Source organism: Triturus cristatus, chromosome 10, assembly GCF_964204655.1.
Source record: "Triturus cristatus chromosome 10, aTriCri1.1, whole genome shotgun sequence".
Taxonomy (NCBI): Eukaryota; Metazoa; Chordata; class Amphibia; order Caudata; family Salamandridae; genus Triturus; species Triturus cristatus.
The window spans coordinates 1,203,405,747-1,203,423,548 of record NC_140593.1 but is presented as its reverse complement, the minus strand read 5'-3'; the positions used below and the strand labels follow the sequence as shown (position 1 = coordinate 1,203,423,548).

Below are 17,802 nucleotides of genomic sequence, written 5' to 3'. Positions count from 1 at the left end.
TCAGAGGTGTCTGGAAGTCACGGCGCTGGTCAGTCTCTTCAGTCGTCCCTCGTAGGATCAGTCCCAAAGCAAGCAGTGGTCGCTGGATGGTGCCTGGTTGCCCAGGGTGGTCACTCCTTGGCCACAAGGGAGACTCTTCAGTCTTCTTCCTGAGGTCGAATGTCGAAGGTCCAGAGTTTCTGTTCAAGATGCAGGTTCAGGATAATCTAAAGTCCTAGGGACTCAGCTCCCACTCTTATACTAATCTGGGGGGCTGGCTTACCTGCTAGGTCCCTCCTATGGGTGGGACCAGGGAGGGGGGTGGTTACACCCACTTCCCTTGGTCCAGTTTCGCGCCAGGACTGGGGCTGGAGTGCCCCAGCACCGGTTTGAACTGGACTATGCATGGGACACCTTGTGTGCCCCAGGCATGTCTCATTCCTTTCAGCCCTCCCTGCCCCAATACACTAAAGTCTGTCTGGGGAGGTGCTAGCACCTCCCCAAGCAGGAAACCTATTGTCCAGGCCTCCCTGGCTGGGAGGGCTCCCAGCTGCAGGAGGTCAGACTCGTGTCTGTGGCAGCAGCATCCATTTTGTGATGCTGAGGCTTTGGTCAGAGTTAAACAGCAAAGTAGGATTTTAACATGTCTCTCCCTCTAGAAGGGAGGAATAATATCCTCATCACCAGAAATGATATGGGGGTATTATTCCAAAGTGTTAGACACCTTACACGACATGTTTCGATAAAGCCAAACCATAGTTACCATAACCGTGTAAGATTATAAGGTACTTAAGAGTATATGGTAGGCGATATCATAGAACAGCTATAAGGACATGGTTCCGAAAGCTGCAGACAGGCTCAGCTCATGCTAGAGCACCATCTCACATGTTACCAAGCACTCTGCCTCCAGGATTGTTAAGGCCTGCCATAGGAGTGGCTGATAGGTACACATGTGTCTATTGTGAGTGTAGATATAGGTATACTATATCTAAGCAAGGGGTGATTACACGGCCCTGCCCCAGCTGGGTGATCAGCCAGTTGTGTCTGATTGTAAGGCCAGGCCAGGGGTGGCATAATACATGCTGCAGCCCCTGGTAGGCCTAGGGTACACCTATGCCCTGGGTACCTAGGGTACACTGTACAGGGTCCAATAAGGTGATCCTTCCAATTGGGTATGTACCTAGGGTACATGGAGTCCATTTTAGAGAGAGAGCAGACAGCCTGAGACCCTGGATGGCAGGATCTCAGGCCAACTAAGTCGAAAAACCAGCTAGACACTAGGCAAAAAGTTGGGGGTAACCATAGTCAGATATCCACCTTCCTACACAACCCCCCCCCCCCCAAACGAAAGGAGATAAGGCTGTCCTTGACCAGGTAAGCCTCTATTGCCTAAGTGGCCATATAAGGAAGAACCAGCACTGGCATGGTTACCCCCTGTCTCATGGTCCACTAAGCAATCCCTCACCCTAAAGGTATCAAAGGGTCTCCACCAGAGGGAATCTCTACCTTTGGTGTGTCTTTGCAAAGTAAAAGGCTGGTGTTGAGATGGAGTACGGAAGTGAGTGTCCTCAAAGTGAGGCCTCAGCTTCCTCCAATCATCCTCCACCATGGATGCCTTTCTTTCTTTAACTGAGTTGCACTGTGCTCTCAGGGTCAGCCTCTGGCTACCTAAAGCTGGAGGCTGGGCCCCTTTTGTGGGCGTACTGGAGGGACAGGTCAGGTTTGGGGCCCTAAGGTCCCATGTTTGCCTGGGCCCAACAGAATCCCTCTGGGGGAGGTCCCTAACTACCTGTAAAGGAGATCCCTCAGGAATGTTTTTAACCATCACCTGGCTAGGGCTACTAGCCAGGCAATCCTCATTCTTTTGATGGGGGGGTTCTTGTGGAGAGGGGCCCTCTTGGGGTCCACTGGCCTCCCTGACCTCTGCAGCCCTGGGCTGACTGAGGCAGGGTAGAGAGAGGCAGGCTACCTGCACCAGACTGGGTCCCACCTTGGCAGGGTCCACTGACATCAGAGGCTCTGCCAGGCCAGGCATGGCTACCTCTGGGGCAGTTCCTTCACAGGGGGTGAGGTCAGATCCCTGAGGAGGCTGACCTTTGCCTAATGTCTGGGGAGAGGGAGACTTTTCTTCCTCCCCACTACTCTCTGTTTGTGTGGAGTGATCCATAGTTTCAGGCTTCACTACACCTATGTCAGTCTGAGTATGGGCTGAGACCATTACAGCCCTGCCAACCTTTCCAGGGAGGCACTCAGTTTGGGTTTGAGCTGTGACTGTCACAGCTCTGCCAATCTCTACATGGAAGTCTGTCTTTGCCTGGGCTGTGGCTACCACTGCCCTTCCAACCTTTTCAGGGAGGAAATCTACTTGGACAGGGGTTGTGGCTTGCACAACCCCACTACCCTATTGTGAAAGGCCTACCATTTTAGAATGGGTGTCTTGTTCAACTCCAGCCCAAGCTGTGCGTTCCAAGTCATTCCCCAGTAAGCAGTCTACAGGCAAGGTTGGGGACACTGCCACCCTCTTAGGGCCAGTGACACCTCCCCAGCTGAGACATACCTCTGCCATGGGATGACTGTTCTGTTTGCCATCAATGTTAGTTACCTGGTATGAGAAACCAGGCAAAAGCTGCTCAGAGGGAACTAGTCTGTGAGTCACCATAGTGATGCTAGCTCCAGTGTTTCTGTAGGCCTCAGCTTTTCTACCATTGATGTAGGGTTCCTGTCTATACCTAACCAAAGTGTTGGGACAGGCAGTGAAGTTGGCAAACCCCATGCCACCATCAAAGACAAGAGTAGCTGCTGTAGGGGACTTGGCTAAGCCAGTGTCCACCTGTGTTCCCCAAGAAAACCCAACCAAATTTCTGGGGGCACTCCCACCACTTGGGGGATTACTGCTGACAGTAATAGGTGGTGTTACAGGAGTAATTGGAGGAACAGTTTTGTTTTTAGCCTTTGGGCAACTGCTGTCAGTTTTCCAATGCCTAGGAACTTTACATTCATGACAGTAAGGCTTTTTAACTGTGGTAGAGGAGGGAGCTTGGGACCCACCACCCTGTGTGGAGTTTTGGGGCCCTGAGGAAGATTTCTCTTTTGTTTTATCCCCACCCTTCTCTTGAGGCTTGGTGGTATCTTTCTTTTGGTCACCACCCTGATTTTTAGGCCTAATCCTGGTCCTGACCCATTTATCTGCCCTCTTTCCCAATTCTTGGGGAGAGGTCAAATCTGAGTCTACCAGGTGTTGATGGAGAAGCTGGTTTTGACAATTACTAAGGATCTGCTCCCTCATAATCAAGTTGTACAATCCTGTATAGTCCTGCACCTTGCTGCCATTTAACCAACCTTCCAAAGCCTTAGTGGCACAATCCACAAAATCAGACCAGTCCTGTGTCTGTGTCTTCTGGGTGTCTCTGAACAACAACCTATATTGCTCAGTGGTTAAGCCAAACCCATCTATCAGAGCACTCTTCAGGACTTTGTAATTGTTAGCATCCTCATCACTAACTGTGAGGAGCTCGTCTCTACCTTTGTCAGAAAAGGAGAGCCACAAGACAGCTGCCCACTGACTCTGGGGTACCTGCTGTACTTTGCAGGCCCTCTCCAAAGCAGTCATCCACTTGTGGATGTCATCCCCATTCTGATATGGGGGGGACTATCTTGCTTAGGTTTCTATGGTCATAAGACCTATCCCTATCTCTAGGAATGTTGCTGCCACCAGTGGGTTCTAACCCACACAATTTTTGCTCTCTGGCCAGGGCAAGCTTCTCTTTGGCAAGGGCAATTTCTTCCCTCTCAATCCTAAAATTAGCTTCTGTCATCCTGGCCTTATGCTCTCTCCTCTGGGGGGGAAGTCATCCCCCTGTGGGATGAAGCATTGGAGCTTTTTGAGTGATAGGAGTGGAGAGAGTCCCCTGAGGGAGATCTACCCCTTCTATCTCTCTTTTTAAGATTACCTGGGGGCCTGTAAGGGAAGCTCCCATGCAAGCTCCCATGTAAGCTTAAGTTAGCCTGACTAAGTCTTCTGACTGGGGTCTTGCTACCTCCCTCTTCCTCTGAAGTCTCTCCACCTGATCCTTCTGTCTCATCTGGATCAGTTAAGTCAGGGGTCTCTTCTGTGGAGGGGAGGCCCTTATCTACAGCTATGGCACCATACTTGGCAGCTCTTTCAGCATCATAGGCCTCCAGAAGCTCCACTAGCTGTCTAAGGGTAGGGTTGGAACCCTGTTTTAATCTCCTGGAGGTACACAGTTGTCTCATCTCCTGGAAAGTGAATGCATCATATCTAGAGGGAATCTGTCTAGGATTCTCCTCTCCTGAGGGAGTATCAGTGTGATCTCCATTCAGGGACATGATTATAGTGAGGGTGTGGTGTGTGCACCTACCTACACTAGTTGTATCTACTAAACCTCTCTAGTAGTTGTAGTCAGGGTGTGCTAGGCCCTTCAACCTACAACAACTAAGTTCAGTAGAACTTAAGTATTTATAAGCTATGTTATATGTACCTGACAAATATCTTTGTGATCTTTCAATTTGATATCTCAAGATTACAATGGTATTACAACAGCAAGCTCAGATCCCAACCGCTGCCACCAATGTGAGAAGTTGGCCTGATATATGATGTCACTAGTTCTAGTGTACACCTTGTATCAGTCCAAACAACCCTGATGGTGATTGGTTGTAAAGTCAACCTTATAGACCAGATATCCTAGTGGTAGCGTGGACAAGAGCAGTCTTAGGCTAAACTCTGTATGGCATGTGAAGCCAGCTGTTATACCATATGTAACCCCTTGAATACCAAATGAAAGGACACCACAACGGATATATTATAAAATTAGAATGTATTTATTCTAGTCAAAACACCCTCAGCACTCTTTATGAGATTCGAGGTAAGTACAACACAGTCTTATTTAAGCATACATAAGTCACACAGGTAAGTAATACAGTTATGCCCTAGGGACCACGCAAACCATATACTAAGTAAGTGGTATAAGAACCACTGTCACGAACACAGGATAGGCCTAGGCCTAGGGAATCGCTGGGGCTACACTATCCTATCAGTTGCTAGGCAGTGGGAGGCCCACGAGATTCAGGTGCAGAGTGGAAACACTCACGCGTAATGCGTTAAAGTCGATAGAAATAGTAGTATTTAGAAATTATGAGTTTTAGGACACTTCGGAAGGAGCTAGGAGTTAGAGACTTGGAAACTAGACACTTGGATAGTCAATACCCTTGTGAGCACCGGAATACTCAAGTTACCTAGCCCACGGGCTGCGGGTGCATCGGTGTGAACTTGCGTCGGGTTTCGTCGTCGACTCCTATGGATGCCTGAAGAAAGTTGCTGACAGGCAGTCAGTGAAGAGTGTCCGGTGGATTCCAAGGATGGAATCAGGAAGGAGGGTACCTGCAAGCAGAGGGGACAGAGTCTATGTCACCAGCCAGGAGCCGGGAAGGAACCAGGAAGGAACCAGGCGATGTCGTGAGGATGCAGGTGAAGAGGTGAAGCTTGTCGCAGCAGCCACGGGTCCCAGGAGGCGTCGAGGACGACCAGAACCAGGAGACGAGCTGTCCCCCCAAGGCTCTTGCTGTCGGTGGCGTCGATGTCGAGTTAGGACCCAACAAGCCTTGGCGAGCGTAACCCACGCAGGATGGAGGACTTGCTTCTGTCGCAGACCAGGAAGGTCTGGGGTGCTTCCCTTTCACAGGGGAGCGGGTGCCAGTCTGGAGGAGCCAGACCAGCAAGGCAAAATTGAAGGTTCGTCGTCACAGAGGTCACTAGCCAACGGGCCAGCAACCGGACAACACGTCGAGCAACTCAGGTGCAGAAGGGCCCCACGCAGAAATCGTGAAGTGTGGGGAGCTGATCTTCTTTGCAGATGGTGCTCGGGATTGGGGCTTCTCAATTCCCCAAGCACAGCCTCGAGGAAGCCTCAGAAGTCGCGCTAGTCAGTTACTAGCCACTTTTCCCAAGTCGCCGGTCCCACGTCCCTCGTCGCCTCCACGGGTCTCAGCTTTGCTGTAGATGTGGATCTGATTGAGAGGTGTCTGGAAGTCATGGCGCTGGTCAGTCTCTGCAGTCGTCCCTCGTAGGATCAGTCGCAAAGCAAGCAGCGGTCGCTGGATGGTGCCTGGTTGCCCAGGGTGGTCACTGCTTGGCCACAAGGGAGATTCTTCAGTCTTCTTCCGTAGTAGAATGTCGAAGGTCCAGAGTTTCTGTTCAAGATGCAGGTTCAGGATAATCTAAAGTCCTAGGGACTCAGCTCCCACTCTTATACTAATCTGGGGGGCTGGGTTACCTGCTAGGTCCCTCCTATGGGTGGGACCAGGGAGGGGGGTGGTTACACCCCCTTCCCTTGGTCCAGTTTCGCGCCAGGACTGGGGCTGGAGTGCCCCAGCACCGGTTTGAACTGGACTATGCATGGGACACCTTGTGTGCCCCAGGCAGTGTCTCGTTTCATTCAGCCCTCCCTGCCCCAATACATTAAGTCCTGTCTGGGGAGGTGCTAGCACCTCCCCAAGCAGGAAACCTATTGTCCAGGCCTCCCTGGCTGGGAGGGCTCCCAGCTGCAGGAGGTCAGACTCGTGTCTGTGGCAGCAGCATCCATTTTGTGATGCTGAGGCTTTGGTCAGAGTTAAACAGCAAAGTAGCATTTTAACATGTCTCTCCCTCTAGAAGGGAGGAATAATATCCTCATCACCAGAAATGGTATGGGGGTATTATTCCAAAGTGTTAGACACCTTACACGTCATGTTTCGATAAAGCCAAACCATAGTTACCATAACCGTGTAAGATTATAAGGTACTTAAGAGTATATGGTAGGCGATATCATAGAACAGCTATAAGGACATGGTTCCGAAAGCTGCAGACAGGCTCAGCTCATGCTAGAGCACCATCTCACATGTTACCAAGCACTCTGCCTCCAGGATTGTTTAGGCCTGCCATAGGAGTGGCTGATAGGTACACATGTGTCTATTGTGAGTGTAGATATAGGTATACTATATCTAAGCAAGGGGTGATTACATGACCCTGCCCCAGCTGAGTGATCAGCCAGTTGTGTCTGATTGTAAGGCCAGGCCAGGGGTGGCATAATACATGCTGCAGCCCCTGGTAGGCCTAGGGTACACCTATGCCCTGGGTACCTAGGGTACACTGTACAGGGTCCAATAAGGTGATCCTTACCAATTGGGTATGTACCTAGGGTACATGGAGTCCATTTTAGAGAGAGAGCAGACAGCCTGAGACCCTGGATGGCAGGATCTCAGGCCAACTAAGTCGAAAAACCAGCTAGACACTAGGCAAAAAGTTGGGGGTAACCATAGTCGGATATCCACCTTCCTACAGTGACCTATGCATCACTTCTGGGGTGGGGCGACCACCTGGTAGAGGTTCGAGATCAGAGGACTCCGGTCCCTGGCAGAGTCCCAGCTCCATATCAATCTTCTGGAGCTGAGGGCGATTCGCTTTCCATTTAAAGCCTTCTTCCAAGCCATTAAAGGAAGGCTGGTTCAGGTGTTCACAGACAACACTACTGCTATGTGGTATTGCAACAAACGGAGTGGTGTCATGGACTCTGTGTCAGGAGGCCCTGCACCTCTGGACCTGGCTGGAGCGACAGGACATCTTCCTGCTCGTGCAGCACCTGGCAGGATCTCTGAACTGCAAGGCAGACAAACTCAGACCTTCTTGTGTGGAGATAAGGGTGGCTTCAGTTGAATGTCTTTGATCTGCCTCCAGAGATCTGTGATGCCATCTTGGCAGCCAGGCATCCCCCAACAGTGACCATATATGCCTGCTGTTGGGGCAAATTTGTGGCATGGTGCTTCCCTCATCTTGTTGACCTCCTTTCAGCCCCTTGGCAGAGGTTCCACTGTTTGTGCTGTCTTTAGCCCGACAAGGACCGGCAAGGCTGGGCACTGTCAAAGGTTACCTTTTGGCTGTCTCTTCTTTTTTTGAAGTTGCTGGATCAGTACTCACTGTTGAAGTCACTTGTTGTGCCACTTTTTTTGAAGAGCTTGCAACATTTGTTCCTTTCTACCCCTTTCATCATGCTCCAATGGGACCTTAGTTTGTTCCTAACGTTCCTCATTGGCTACCCGTTTGAGCCTGTGCATGGTTCTCTGCTCACGCTCCTAACTCTCAAGATAGCCTTCTTGGTGGCCCTTACATTGGCCAGGAGGGTCAGCGAGCTTTAGGTTCTTTCACTTAACCCTCAGTACACCAGCTTTTACTAAGGCAAACATTTTTTTCCTGCTTAAGGTGGTCACCCCTTTTCATGTTGACGAGAACATCACACTGCTGGCTGGCACTGAAGGCTTGCTGGAGAGCTGGCAGGCACTGAAGGCATGCAGGAGAGCTGGCTGGCAATGTGGGCATGCAGGACAGCTGGCCGGCATTGAATGCTTGCAGGAGAGCTGGTTGGCATGGAAGGCTTGCAGGAGAGCTGGCTGGCACTGCATGCTTACAGGAGAGCTGGCTGGCACAGAAGGCTTGCAGGAGAGCTGGCTGGCACAGAAGGCTTGCAGGAGCGCTGGCAGGCACTGAAGGCTTGCACAAAAGCTGGCTGGCACTGAATGCTTGCAGGAGAGCTGGCAGGCACTGAAGGCTTGCAGAAGAGCTGACTGGCACTGACGTCTTTCAGGGGAGCTGACTGGCACTGAATGCTTGCAGGAGAGCCCGAATACGTGCAGGAGAGCCGGTTGGCACAGAATACTTGCAGAGGAGCTGACTGGCACTGAAGACTTGCAGGAGAGCTGGCACTGAATGCTTGCAGAGCTGGCACTGAATGCTTGCAGGAGAGCTACTGTGCACTGAAGGCTTGCAGGCTGGCACTGAAGGCTTGCAGAAGAGCTGGCTGGCATTGAATGCTTGCAGGAGAGCTGGCTGGCACTGAATGCTTGCAGGAGAGCTGGCTGGCACAGAAGGCTTGCAGGAGAGCTGGCTGGCACTGAATGCTTGCAGGAGAGCTGGCTGGCACTGAATGCTTGCAGGAGAGCTGGCTGGTACGGAAGGCTTGCCGGAGAGCTGGCTGGCATTGAATGCATGCAGGAGAGCTGGCTGGCACTCAATGCTTGCAGGAGAGCTGGCTGGCACAGAAGGCTTGCAGGAGAGCTGGCTGGCACAGAAGGCTTGCAGGAGAGCTGGCTGGCACAGAAGGCTTGCAGGAGAGCTGGCTGGCACTGAATGCTTGCAGGAGAGCTGGCTGGTACGGAAGGCTTGCAGGAGAGCTGGCTGGCACAAAAGGCTTGCAGGAGAGCTGGCTGGCACAGAAGGCTTGCAGGAGAGCTGGCTGGCACTGAATGCTTGCAGGAGAGCTGGCTGGTACGGAAGGCTTGCCGGAGAGCTGGCTGGCACTGAATGCTTGCAGGAGAGCTGGCTGGCACTGAATGCTTGCAGGATAGCTAGCTGGCACTGGGTGGAGATCACAGAGTAGGAAATGGCAGAGTATATCAAGAGTTAAATTAAAAACCTTGGACGGAAAATGGTAACAGGTCTGGGGTGCAAACAGCAGCACTAGCTTCATTTGATATTAAGACTAGCTTGTGGGTGAGGTACATTTAAAAAAAAAATTAAAAGCCACATTTTTGTAATTTAAGATCCTGTTCGTGTTGCCATGTGGATAACGTTGGATTTATGGAACCTTAGAAATGCTTGACCTGACAAGAGAGACCATCATCTCATGAGATAGGCCTGCTCTCCTGAGGAATGGAGATCCACGCCTTTGGCAAACTCCCCAGATGGACTGTTTGAGTGTTTTTTTTTTCATTGAAGAAAGGAAGGGGACGGTGGTGGAGGATTAGATGAGGGGTTTCTTTAGCATAATCTGTCTATTACCACGCAGCGGGCACGAGCATTTGCAGCGATTCCATTGTGGGTTAGTGTGACCACAAGTTAACTTTGTGTTAAACCTGACTCTTCTATCCGAAGTCCTTGCGTAGTAAACATTTACTTACTAAATGCTCCAACTTTCCCATGAAGACTAGAACTAGAGAGAGTCCTGGTTTCACTGAATTGCAGTGGCCACAGTCAACTTTATTAACCCAACACCAGAAAAAAACACGGTACAGTATATTTACAGGCATATATGTCATTGTTACCTATGGAGAACCCCTACCACCCCTCCCCTCCCTCAACACCACTGTTGGACAGGCCACATAAAGGGCTTGCTCCCTCCCCGCATGACAGGGCCCGAGCCCCGGCCCTCCAGGTGTTACCCACAGAAGCAACCCGCACCCCGTCTCATACGGGACTCCTGCCCCCGGACATCTCTGTATCATGACGCCGAACCACTACCGGCTCCCTCGCCCGGCCCGGCCGCCATCTTGGACACTGCACCACGAGGCCGCGTGGCCTCAGCTCAACCACAGGATGCAGTTTCTGTGTACCCTGCAATGACATTGTACCTTATAACTTGCACAGCTGCTGGGTGTGCCAAACCTGCGGAGCTATGCATGCCATAAATAGCATTCGCACTTTAGTAATTCCAGCTGTCCAGCAGAATAATGCTAACAGGCCCCTGATTTTATACACTAATGCCCTCTGGGCTCCACTTTCCACACACGTGTGTCTTAGGGGTTCCTTAACAAATAAGGTAGGTACGCTCTCGCAACTAAACAACAGCTTACCTCCTGGACGGTTGAAGACGTGAACAAGTTGGGTTGCCCCAAGCGGCCCTGGTAGGATGCATTCAGGGTCTCGTCAGAATGCCCGCAGCATAGAAGGGGCAATGAGCAACATAACTTTAAAACATGTTTACCTTTAGAGATGCTTAAAAAGATAAATCATGTATATGAGGCAGCCATGGGCAAAGAGGGACATTTAAGTCCTTAATACAGCTGAGCGACCAGTCATCAGCCAGCAACATTTAATGGCCAATTCCTCTTTATACAAGGTCTACCTCCTGGTGCCGGCTCCTTTTGCAAGATACTATGAAACGAACTAACCCTGTCTCCACTGGGAGACAAGTCTACCCGCTTTTAGGATTTACTGAAAATCACTGGTTTCAGGACCCACCCAAGAAATTCCTTAAGACTATGAGTGGAGAAACAGGTTGAATTTCTTAAAGTACACCAGTTCAACACAGTCAATCATTATTCTCGTTCTCAGGACTCACACTTTCTTATAGCTGGAAATTATGTTATTAAAAATACGTAATTTCTCTTCTTGACTCACAATAACAAAATGGCAGACATGCTTATCTTGAGTGAGTGAGCGTTCTTGACATCTCATTTTCAGTGGGTCAGCTACAGCCTGTTGATCATTACTCTGGCCAGATCCACGTCTCGAGGGGGACACTCCCTTAGGTTTGTGGGGCTCACAGACAATCATTTAACTCCTGAAATCTTTAAAACTTTGCTGTCTAGCTAGTGAAATCCTTCTCTGTTATTTGCCTGCTGTGCACATGTTCACGCATCCATAGGTGATAAGTTTCGGACAGCTGTGAGCTGCAAAATCCATTAAATAAATACTTTTCTTGGACAGGACAACTTAAAGGTATTACCTAGGGAAGGTGATCCCTTGCTTACAGAGCTGTGTCCCCTTCTCATTGTCTACCCCGTATTCTATTAGGCTCCGCCACTGCGCCCAAACATGTGATCAAGGACATCAGCATTATAACACAAGTAGGAAAAAAGCAATGGCGAATACATCCAAAATCAAATTAAAATAGGAAATAAACAAATGGACCTTTTGTAGCACGTCAGAGACCAAAGGGGAGGGTCCTCTGGTGTGCAGTGTCACTGACAAATGCACTACATCATCAACCGAATGTGTGAAGCATTTCACCCCATCCATTTTGCGCCTCCCATCGACTAATCCAGTAAAGGAGTCTTATAAGAAAGCCCTTAAGTCTGTGCCAGGTTCCTCGTCCAGTTGTCCAGGATAAGCGTAGATGGAATACAGAAAAGGCTTCTTGACTCTTGGATATCCACCAAGTGTCTATTCAATCAGATGAGGAGGACAGAGGAGGCTTTGTGATGAGAAAACCCACTCACAAAAGTCTGTTATCGTTCCAAGCGACTCCACTCAGCCGGTGGATCCCGAGGTCCCTTTGGCCGTGCGATTCGCTGATTGAAACCTACAAGAGTTTATAAAAAGAACAGGAGTGAGTGATGGCACATTACAATAAACCACTATTTTACACATACTGTACTCCTGTTTCTGCCGCTGACCTCCCTGTGGAGGGTGATACAAGGTTCCACTTGTGGACTTTATACTCCCCTCAGGTTTTCTTCTCTCAAAATGCAACACAACGCAGCAAGCCACCTTGCTGCGCTGCGTGGAAGGGAGAGGGTAGGAAATGTGCTGTATTCAACTTACACGGCGTATTCCTGCTCTTTGCCCGTGCTGGCGCACAAACTGCTGTCTAGCACCAATGCAGGCACCCGTGCACCATGGTGCAAGGAGCACCTTCATGCACAAAAACAATCCTCAGAGGCATTATCCTCTTTCTAAGTCTGCTGCATAATGCAACAACAGCCTGCCTGTCTATGCCAGAGCGCATATCATAGTAGAGTTTGAATACTAGCAATTTGCTTAATTTGCCACCTTTCCGCAGATCTACATACTGGTGCTGGGTGTAGTAGGAAGCAATAGTTTTCCATGCTTGGAATGCCCTCTTTGATTCTGTGCAAATCTATAACTATTTTGCATGGACTTCATTAGCTTGTCTCTAATATTTAACAATGCAGAAAAAGGCTGGACATTTATTCCTGACAAATCTACACATGCATATCTGCCCATGCTAAATGCAGTTCACAAATATTTTCTAGGAGTAGGATTTCCTGGCCTACTCTACTAAATTCTTGGAAAATGAATGAAAGCCGTAAATCTGCACTAATGCAAGGACATATACCATGACTGCACTTTTGTGACTTTCTTTAAGAATTAGGCCCCTGTTTAGGTCTGGCTTTAACCAAGACATTCTGTGTTTATTAAAATTCTGTCTCTCTCTCTCTACCTACTGGCTGGCTTCACTGTGAGTGACAGCATTCTGCTCTTTCACAAGAAGCATATCGGCACGCAAAGTAGTTTTGGTCAGTGCAAGGAACAACTGTGGCAATGTGTGGTTTTTGAGACCTGCCAGTGTTTGTTATAATGATGAGGGTCCAGAGCTCCCACAACAATAAAGTTGTACAAAAACCATGTCAAAACAAGACATGCATTAACAAAACCAAAAGGCTGACCATCAATGTCCTACCTAGTGGCTTTGCCAATACTTGTTTGTCATGTTTTCTATAGTTTTGTTGAAACTGGCTACACTGATTTCCCATTCTAAAACGTTTGGAGGAAATACTACAATGCATCAATATATTTTACTAAATGATGCTTCAAAGAAATGGTACCTTATATTTCACAGTAGTTAGCCAAACGCTTTGTTTCTAGGTGCATTTTTTAATGAACATTTTATATTGAAAGCAAAAAATCATCATTCGTGTTTTCCAAGTTTTGCATATATTTGCATCTAATCAGAGAGAATCCTGGAAGCATTATACGTAGCCTCATATTGTTAAACTTTGCAAACGTGCTTACACATGTTTATACTAGAACCACCATCAGTCGGACAGTTTGAACTTGCAACATTTCCTTGGAGCGCTCACCCTAATAATAAAGGCTTTCCATTAAACAGCATGAACATATGGACACACAATACCATTCCTTTCCTTTCAGATAATGCCCTTCCCTGATCCATAATGTGGTACTGTAATCTGGCAGCCGAAGGGTTTGTGCTAGGGGGGGGGGGGGGTTTGCTTGTCCCAAGGACAAAATAAACATGAAAACTTGTTGTCCTCGACCCAAAATGATATGTCCTGGGCGTCGGGCAATAGGAATTCCACACCCCTGACTTATTTTCCAAGACCCAAACATTTTATGCTGCACAAAGAGGCTCTGGATCACCAGATTGCAGACAAACACCCCATTAGTGTCAAAGATGGACGACTGGATGGGGCTCTTAGGTGTTTGCAAATAACATTTTTCTACGGAAGCGATCACAAAAATTGTATAAGTATCAGGCAGTGGCTTGGAGACTCATCAAGGGCTGAGGTGTCACAAAGACAATACAGGGCTCATGGTGAGAGAGGTGATTAATTGCCCCTCTGCCCCAGTGTTGCGTTCTGTTTTTAGATGTACATTCCTTGGTTCAGGTGCCACTTTCTGGAGCTGAAGTTTGGCCTTCTGACACCCTCTCTGTAACTGAGGTGTGATTTCCTTCTCCAAATGTCTAATGACTGACCGCTTACTCATCATTCTCTTTTGACTCCTTATCCGAAGGCTGGTTTACTGACAACTGTCCCCGCTGCTGTTACCCAACACCTGGTTTTCATTTCTTTTCTTGTCTGGCTACTTCTAAGACTTTGCAAGGTGATCAGAGATTAGAAAGGAAACTTTAGAAGTTCTGTAGAGTGATACTTCATCAGGCTGCAAACACCAACTGGCATACCTACCTAGGCCATTTGTCAAGGACTGGTTGGCTGAAGCACACCTGGATGGATCTGGGATGTCTTCATAACTATCAATGGATTCAGACGCAGAGAGAGAACCTGACAAGAGAAGGAAGATTGTGAATGCCCTTTGAGTTCATGATCTGGGGTTCCACCTTAATCTCACCTGTCACGTCACAAGTCTACCAGAATATTTGGGGCCGGAGGTAAAACACAAACTTTTCTTAATATAATGGGTTCTGTGATTGGGTACAATCCCCTTCATGCTGTTTTGAACCCCAAACCTCCATGAAAAGTTACCTCAAATATTGCCCAATATTAATGTTTCCTTCAAACCTCATGAAATAGCACTGTTGGAACCGGCACTTCTGGTTGGCTGGAGGGATGCCCCCAGCCAGGCAGAACCTACTGCTCTCGTCCGAGGTGGGTGATTGCAAGCACTGTATATCATGTGCTCACCCTTGGGTAGCTTGGCAGTGAGCAGTCAGGCTTAATCCAGAGGCAAATGCACAGCAGACAGTTGCAATAAATGCACTGAGTGCCATAAAAGATTCTACACACAAGATGTACGTAAAAACGTTTGTATTAAACACACATATTTAATCTTTATAACACGAACGTCCGGTAATTTCGGGCATAAAACACATTTGGAATTATTACTACCAATACTAGGCCCACTCGTATGATTATGATATCAACAGTATGTATGTGGTGATAATCCTTAATCTCCCACCTCTCCTCCAAGAGGGAGCACCCCTATGCGGTGCAACATGCTGTTCACCTCAGGCCCACCCAGATAATACAGTCCCACAGTTATATGGTACACCCCGGTCACAATGATATCAACATTATGTACATACATGTAACAAGAACAATTTTTAGCAGCACCGTGGGCCAGAACCACGCAGGAAAACCCAATGTCAGAAGAGTATTGTGCTTTTGGCACCAAACAACGTATAACCCAGCACTGTCTGCCAGTGTTATGAATCACATGCGGTCCACACACCATCATTCCCACTCGCACACACACTCGCTCCGCACTGCTCTACGGTGCGACAGGTAACCAGCACATTCTGTACGGAACGCTCTTGCACGCATATGCACTCAGCACCCTAATGCGATGCCACTGGTGCCCACGCACTCTGCAGACTCTGTGGCCTCAGTCTCCCGCCAGTCCACCTCAATTTTCCTATACCCCTGGATGGTAACTAACCAACCCCGCCTTCCAGACACGAGGCCGCATGCGGACAAAGTCACTTAGTCTGGGTTTTAAGGAAGCAGATGGGAATATGTAGCAACTTTAATTAATAGGTGGACGTAAACAAGGGGAGTTTAGCAGCCGCTCAGGAAGTTCACCCACAGGTCTCAAAAGACAATGGAGTCACGTTGTCTCTGACCCGCTCCCGAACTGTCTCAGAAGTGTTCCTTTGACCCAGTCAATTTCTCTCTCTACTACACAATATGTCTTCGGGAGGGGCCAGGTGAGGAAAGGGCTGTTGATCCGCCGCAATGAGGGGCAAAAAGGGAACAACCGATGAATGGGGAGTAACACAGGGAAGCCTCTAAATAGGATGAGGCACCCCGACGGGTACACGGTGAAAAAGGTCGTGCCCAGGCAATCCGGGCACAGCTCTGGTGCGCGTTGGTATGAGTCGCACCAGACACTTCAGATCTCAACCACGATGAGTTACAAATTCCTTCACTCCCTGGAAATTAGGCACTATGACCGGTGCATGTTGAAATAGGTTGCACCAGGCAATTCTGTTCACACGAGAGAGATGCGACACTGAAGAAAGTCACTTTGGATCCACAACCGGTGAATTCGCTCACCAACCTAAATGTCAGTGTTCCTGCGTTTCGGGAACCACATGCCTTAGATGTGGGCAAGATTTTGCGGCTCTGCACTAGACAATCTGGTCTTCAGGCACAAGTGTCTTCCACACTCACATCACGCTTCCCGTTGGAATTCAGTAGCCGATGTGGGCACTTGAGAGGGCACCGCTCTCCTGATGTAATGTAGAAGGTATAGGTCCCTCGAGGGAGATGTTTGATGTCCCTGAGACCCCAGAGAGAACAGGAGGCCCACAGACGGGCCCTTGGAGAGCACACTTCAGGGCAGCACACTTTAGCAGGTCTCGGCCCAGGCCAACCACTATTCCGAAAGGACACTTGGTCCCCTTTTTGGGCAGTTATCCTCAATGTGCACAACACAGTCCTCTGGTAATGTGCACCATGCAGTCCGGTACCCCGGTCCCACGTCCCCACAAGCATATCTCACCCCATGCTGAAGGATGGCACCCCTATTTACTATTGTGCACCTTTGAAGTTAGGGGCGCTGTAGGCTGTTTCCTTTGAACCCCAAATGTCTCCCCTAAATTGTAGGCCTGTCTGCCATGGGGCATTTGAATGTAGATCTTAATCTTTAGTGGGGCCATGCTCCGGCCCGAGAGGCCAAGTGTCAAAAACTTTGCTCCTATCTATTCCATCCGACCCTCAAATGGCAGAGGTCTGTGGTGCCCATGGCTTATTGCGGTTGCTGTGGAATGCACAATTGTGGGGCCAGGCACCACGGCACACAAGACTCTGAGAGCACAGAAATGCCCATATTACACCAGTCGCATTTCTAAGGGAGTTATGTCAACATCACATTTACAGATGGAAAGGGTTTGGCACAACGCATCCATTGATCTGAAACATCATGAGTCTGCTCCACTGCAATCCACTATTGCAGCTTGAAGTACAGTCAATCACTTCCCCAGGTCAACTTAGGGGAAGAGCAAGTCTCATCGTTGGTGAAAACACACAGGTGCTCCTCACTGCATGGATGGACATGCGCTATGGCGTTCACTTACCTGTAATGGCAGGTCGGACACAGTCTCCAGCATGAGAGGTGCAAGTGTTCCCACATCAGTCTGACACGACAAACTGGACACAGGTTTCATTAAGACGGGGGTCAGTGTGTATGCACGCATGCGATGGGGGGCTTGCACATTCGATCAAGGACACCATAGGTGCGGGTGCACATGCACAGCGGCCAGCACTGATAGGCTTCTCCGGAGTTTCCTCAGTATAGATGCTGGCGGACACCCATCGGACTACACTGACAAATCGCCCCCTGGGCTTACCCAGGCCCTTGCACCTTTGGGAGCAAGGGCACACACCTGCCAGCCGGACACGGGTTGACCCCTGTTGGATGCGATTGCACACACCCGTCCTGCGACAGCAGACCGGGCATCTCGCCACCAGCACTGGAACTAGGAAAGGCACAACATACGATGGTGTCCAAGCAGCTCGTCTCTCCAGGCAGTTTCAAGCAGGCATCCACCAACAACGTGCAAGCATGCACGCAAGCAGCACGTGTACCCCCATCATCTTCCCCAACCCCCTCTC

At 49.3% G+C, this 17,802-nt stretch overlaps 1 protein-coding gene across 2 annotated transcripts in view; it reads right to left on the bottom strand.

The window, feature by feature from the left end:
* Window positions 1–9,966: 9,966 nt before the first annotated feature.
* PTPN18 (protein tyrosine phosphatase non-receptor type 18) overlaps window positions 9,967–17,802 on the bottom strand; it is a 328,066-nt gene continuing 320,230 nt past the window's right edge. For both annotated transcript variants that reach the window (XM_085629675.1, XM_085629674.1), the window contains exons 17-18: window positions 14,416–14,511; window positions 9,967–12,047 (exon numbers count right to left, since the gene is read on the bottom strand). In XM_085629675.1, coding sequence (XP_085485801.1) covers window positions 11,974–12,047; window positions 14,416–14,511 — 170 coding nt within the window. In that variant the 3' untranslated portion in view covers window positions 9,967–11,973. The remainder of the gene's footprint in view (window positions 12,048–14,415; window positions 14,512–17,802) is intronic.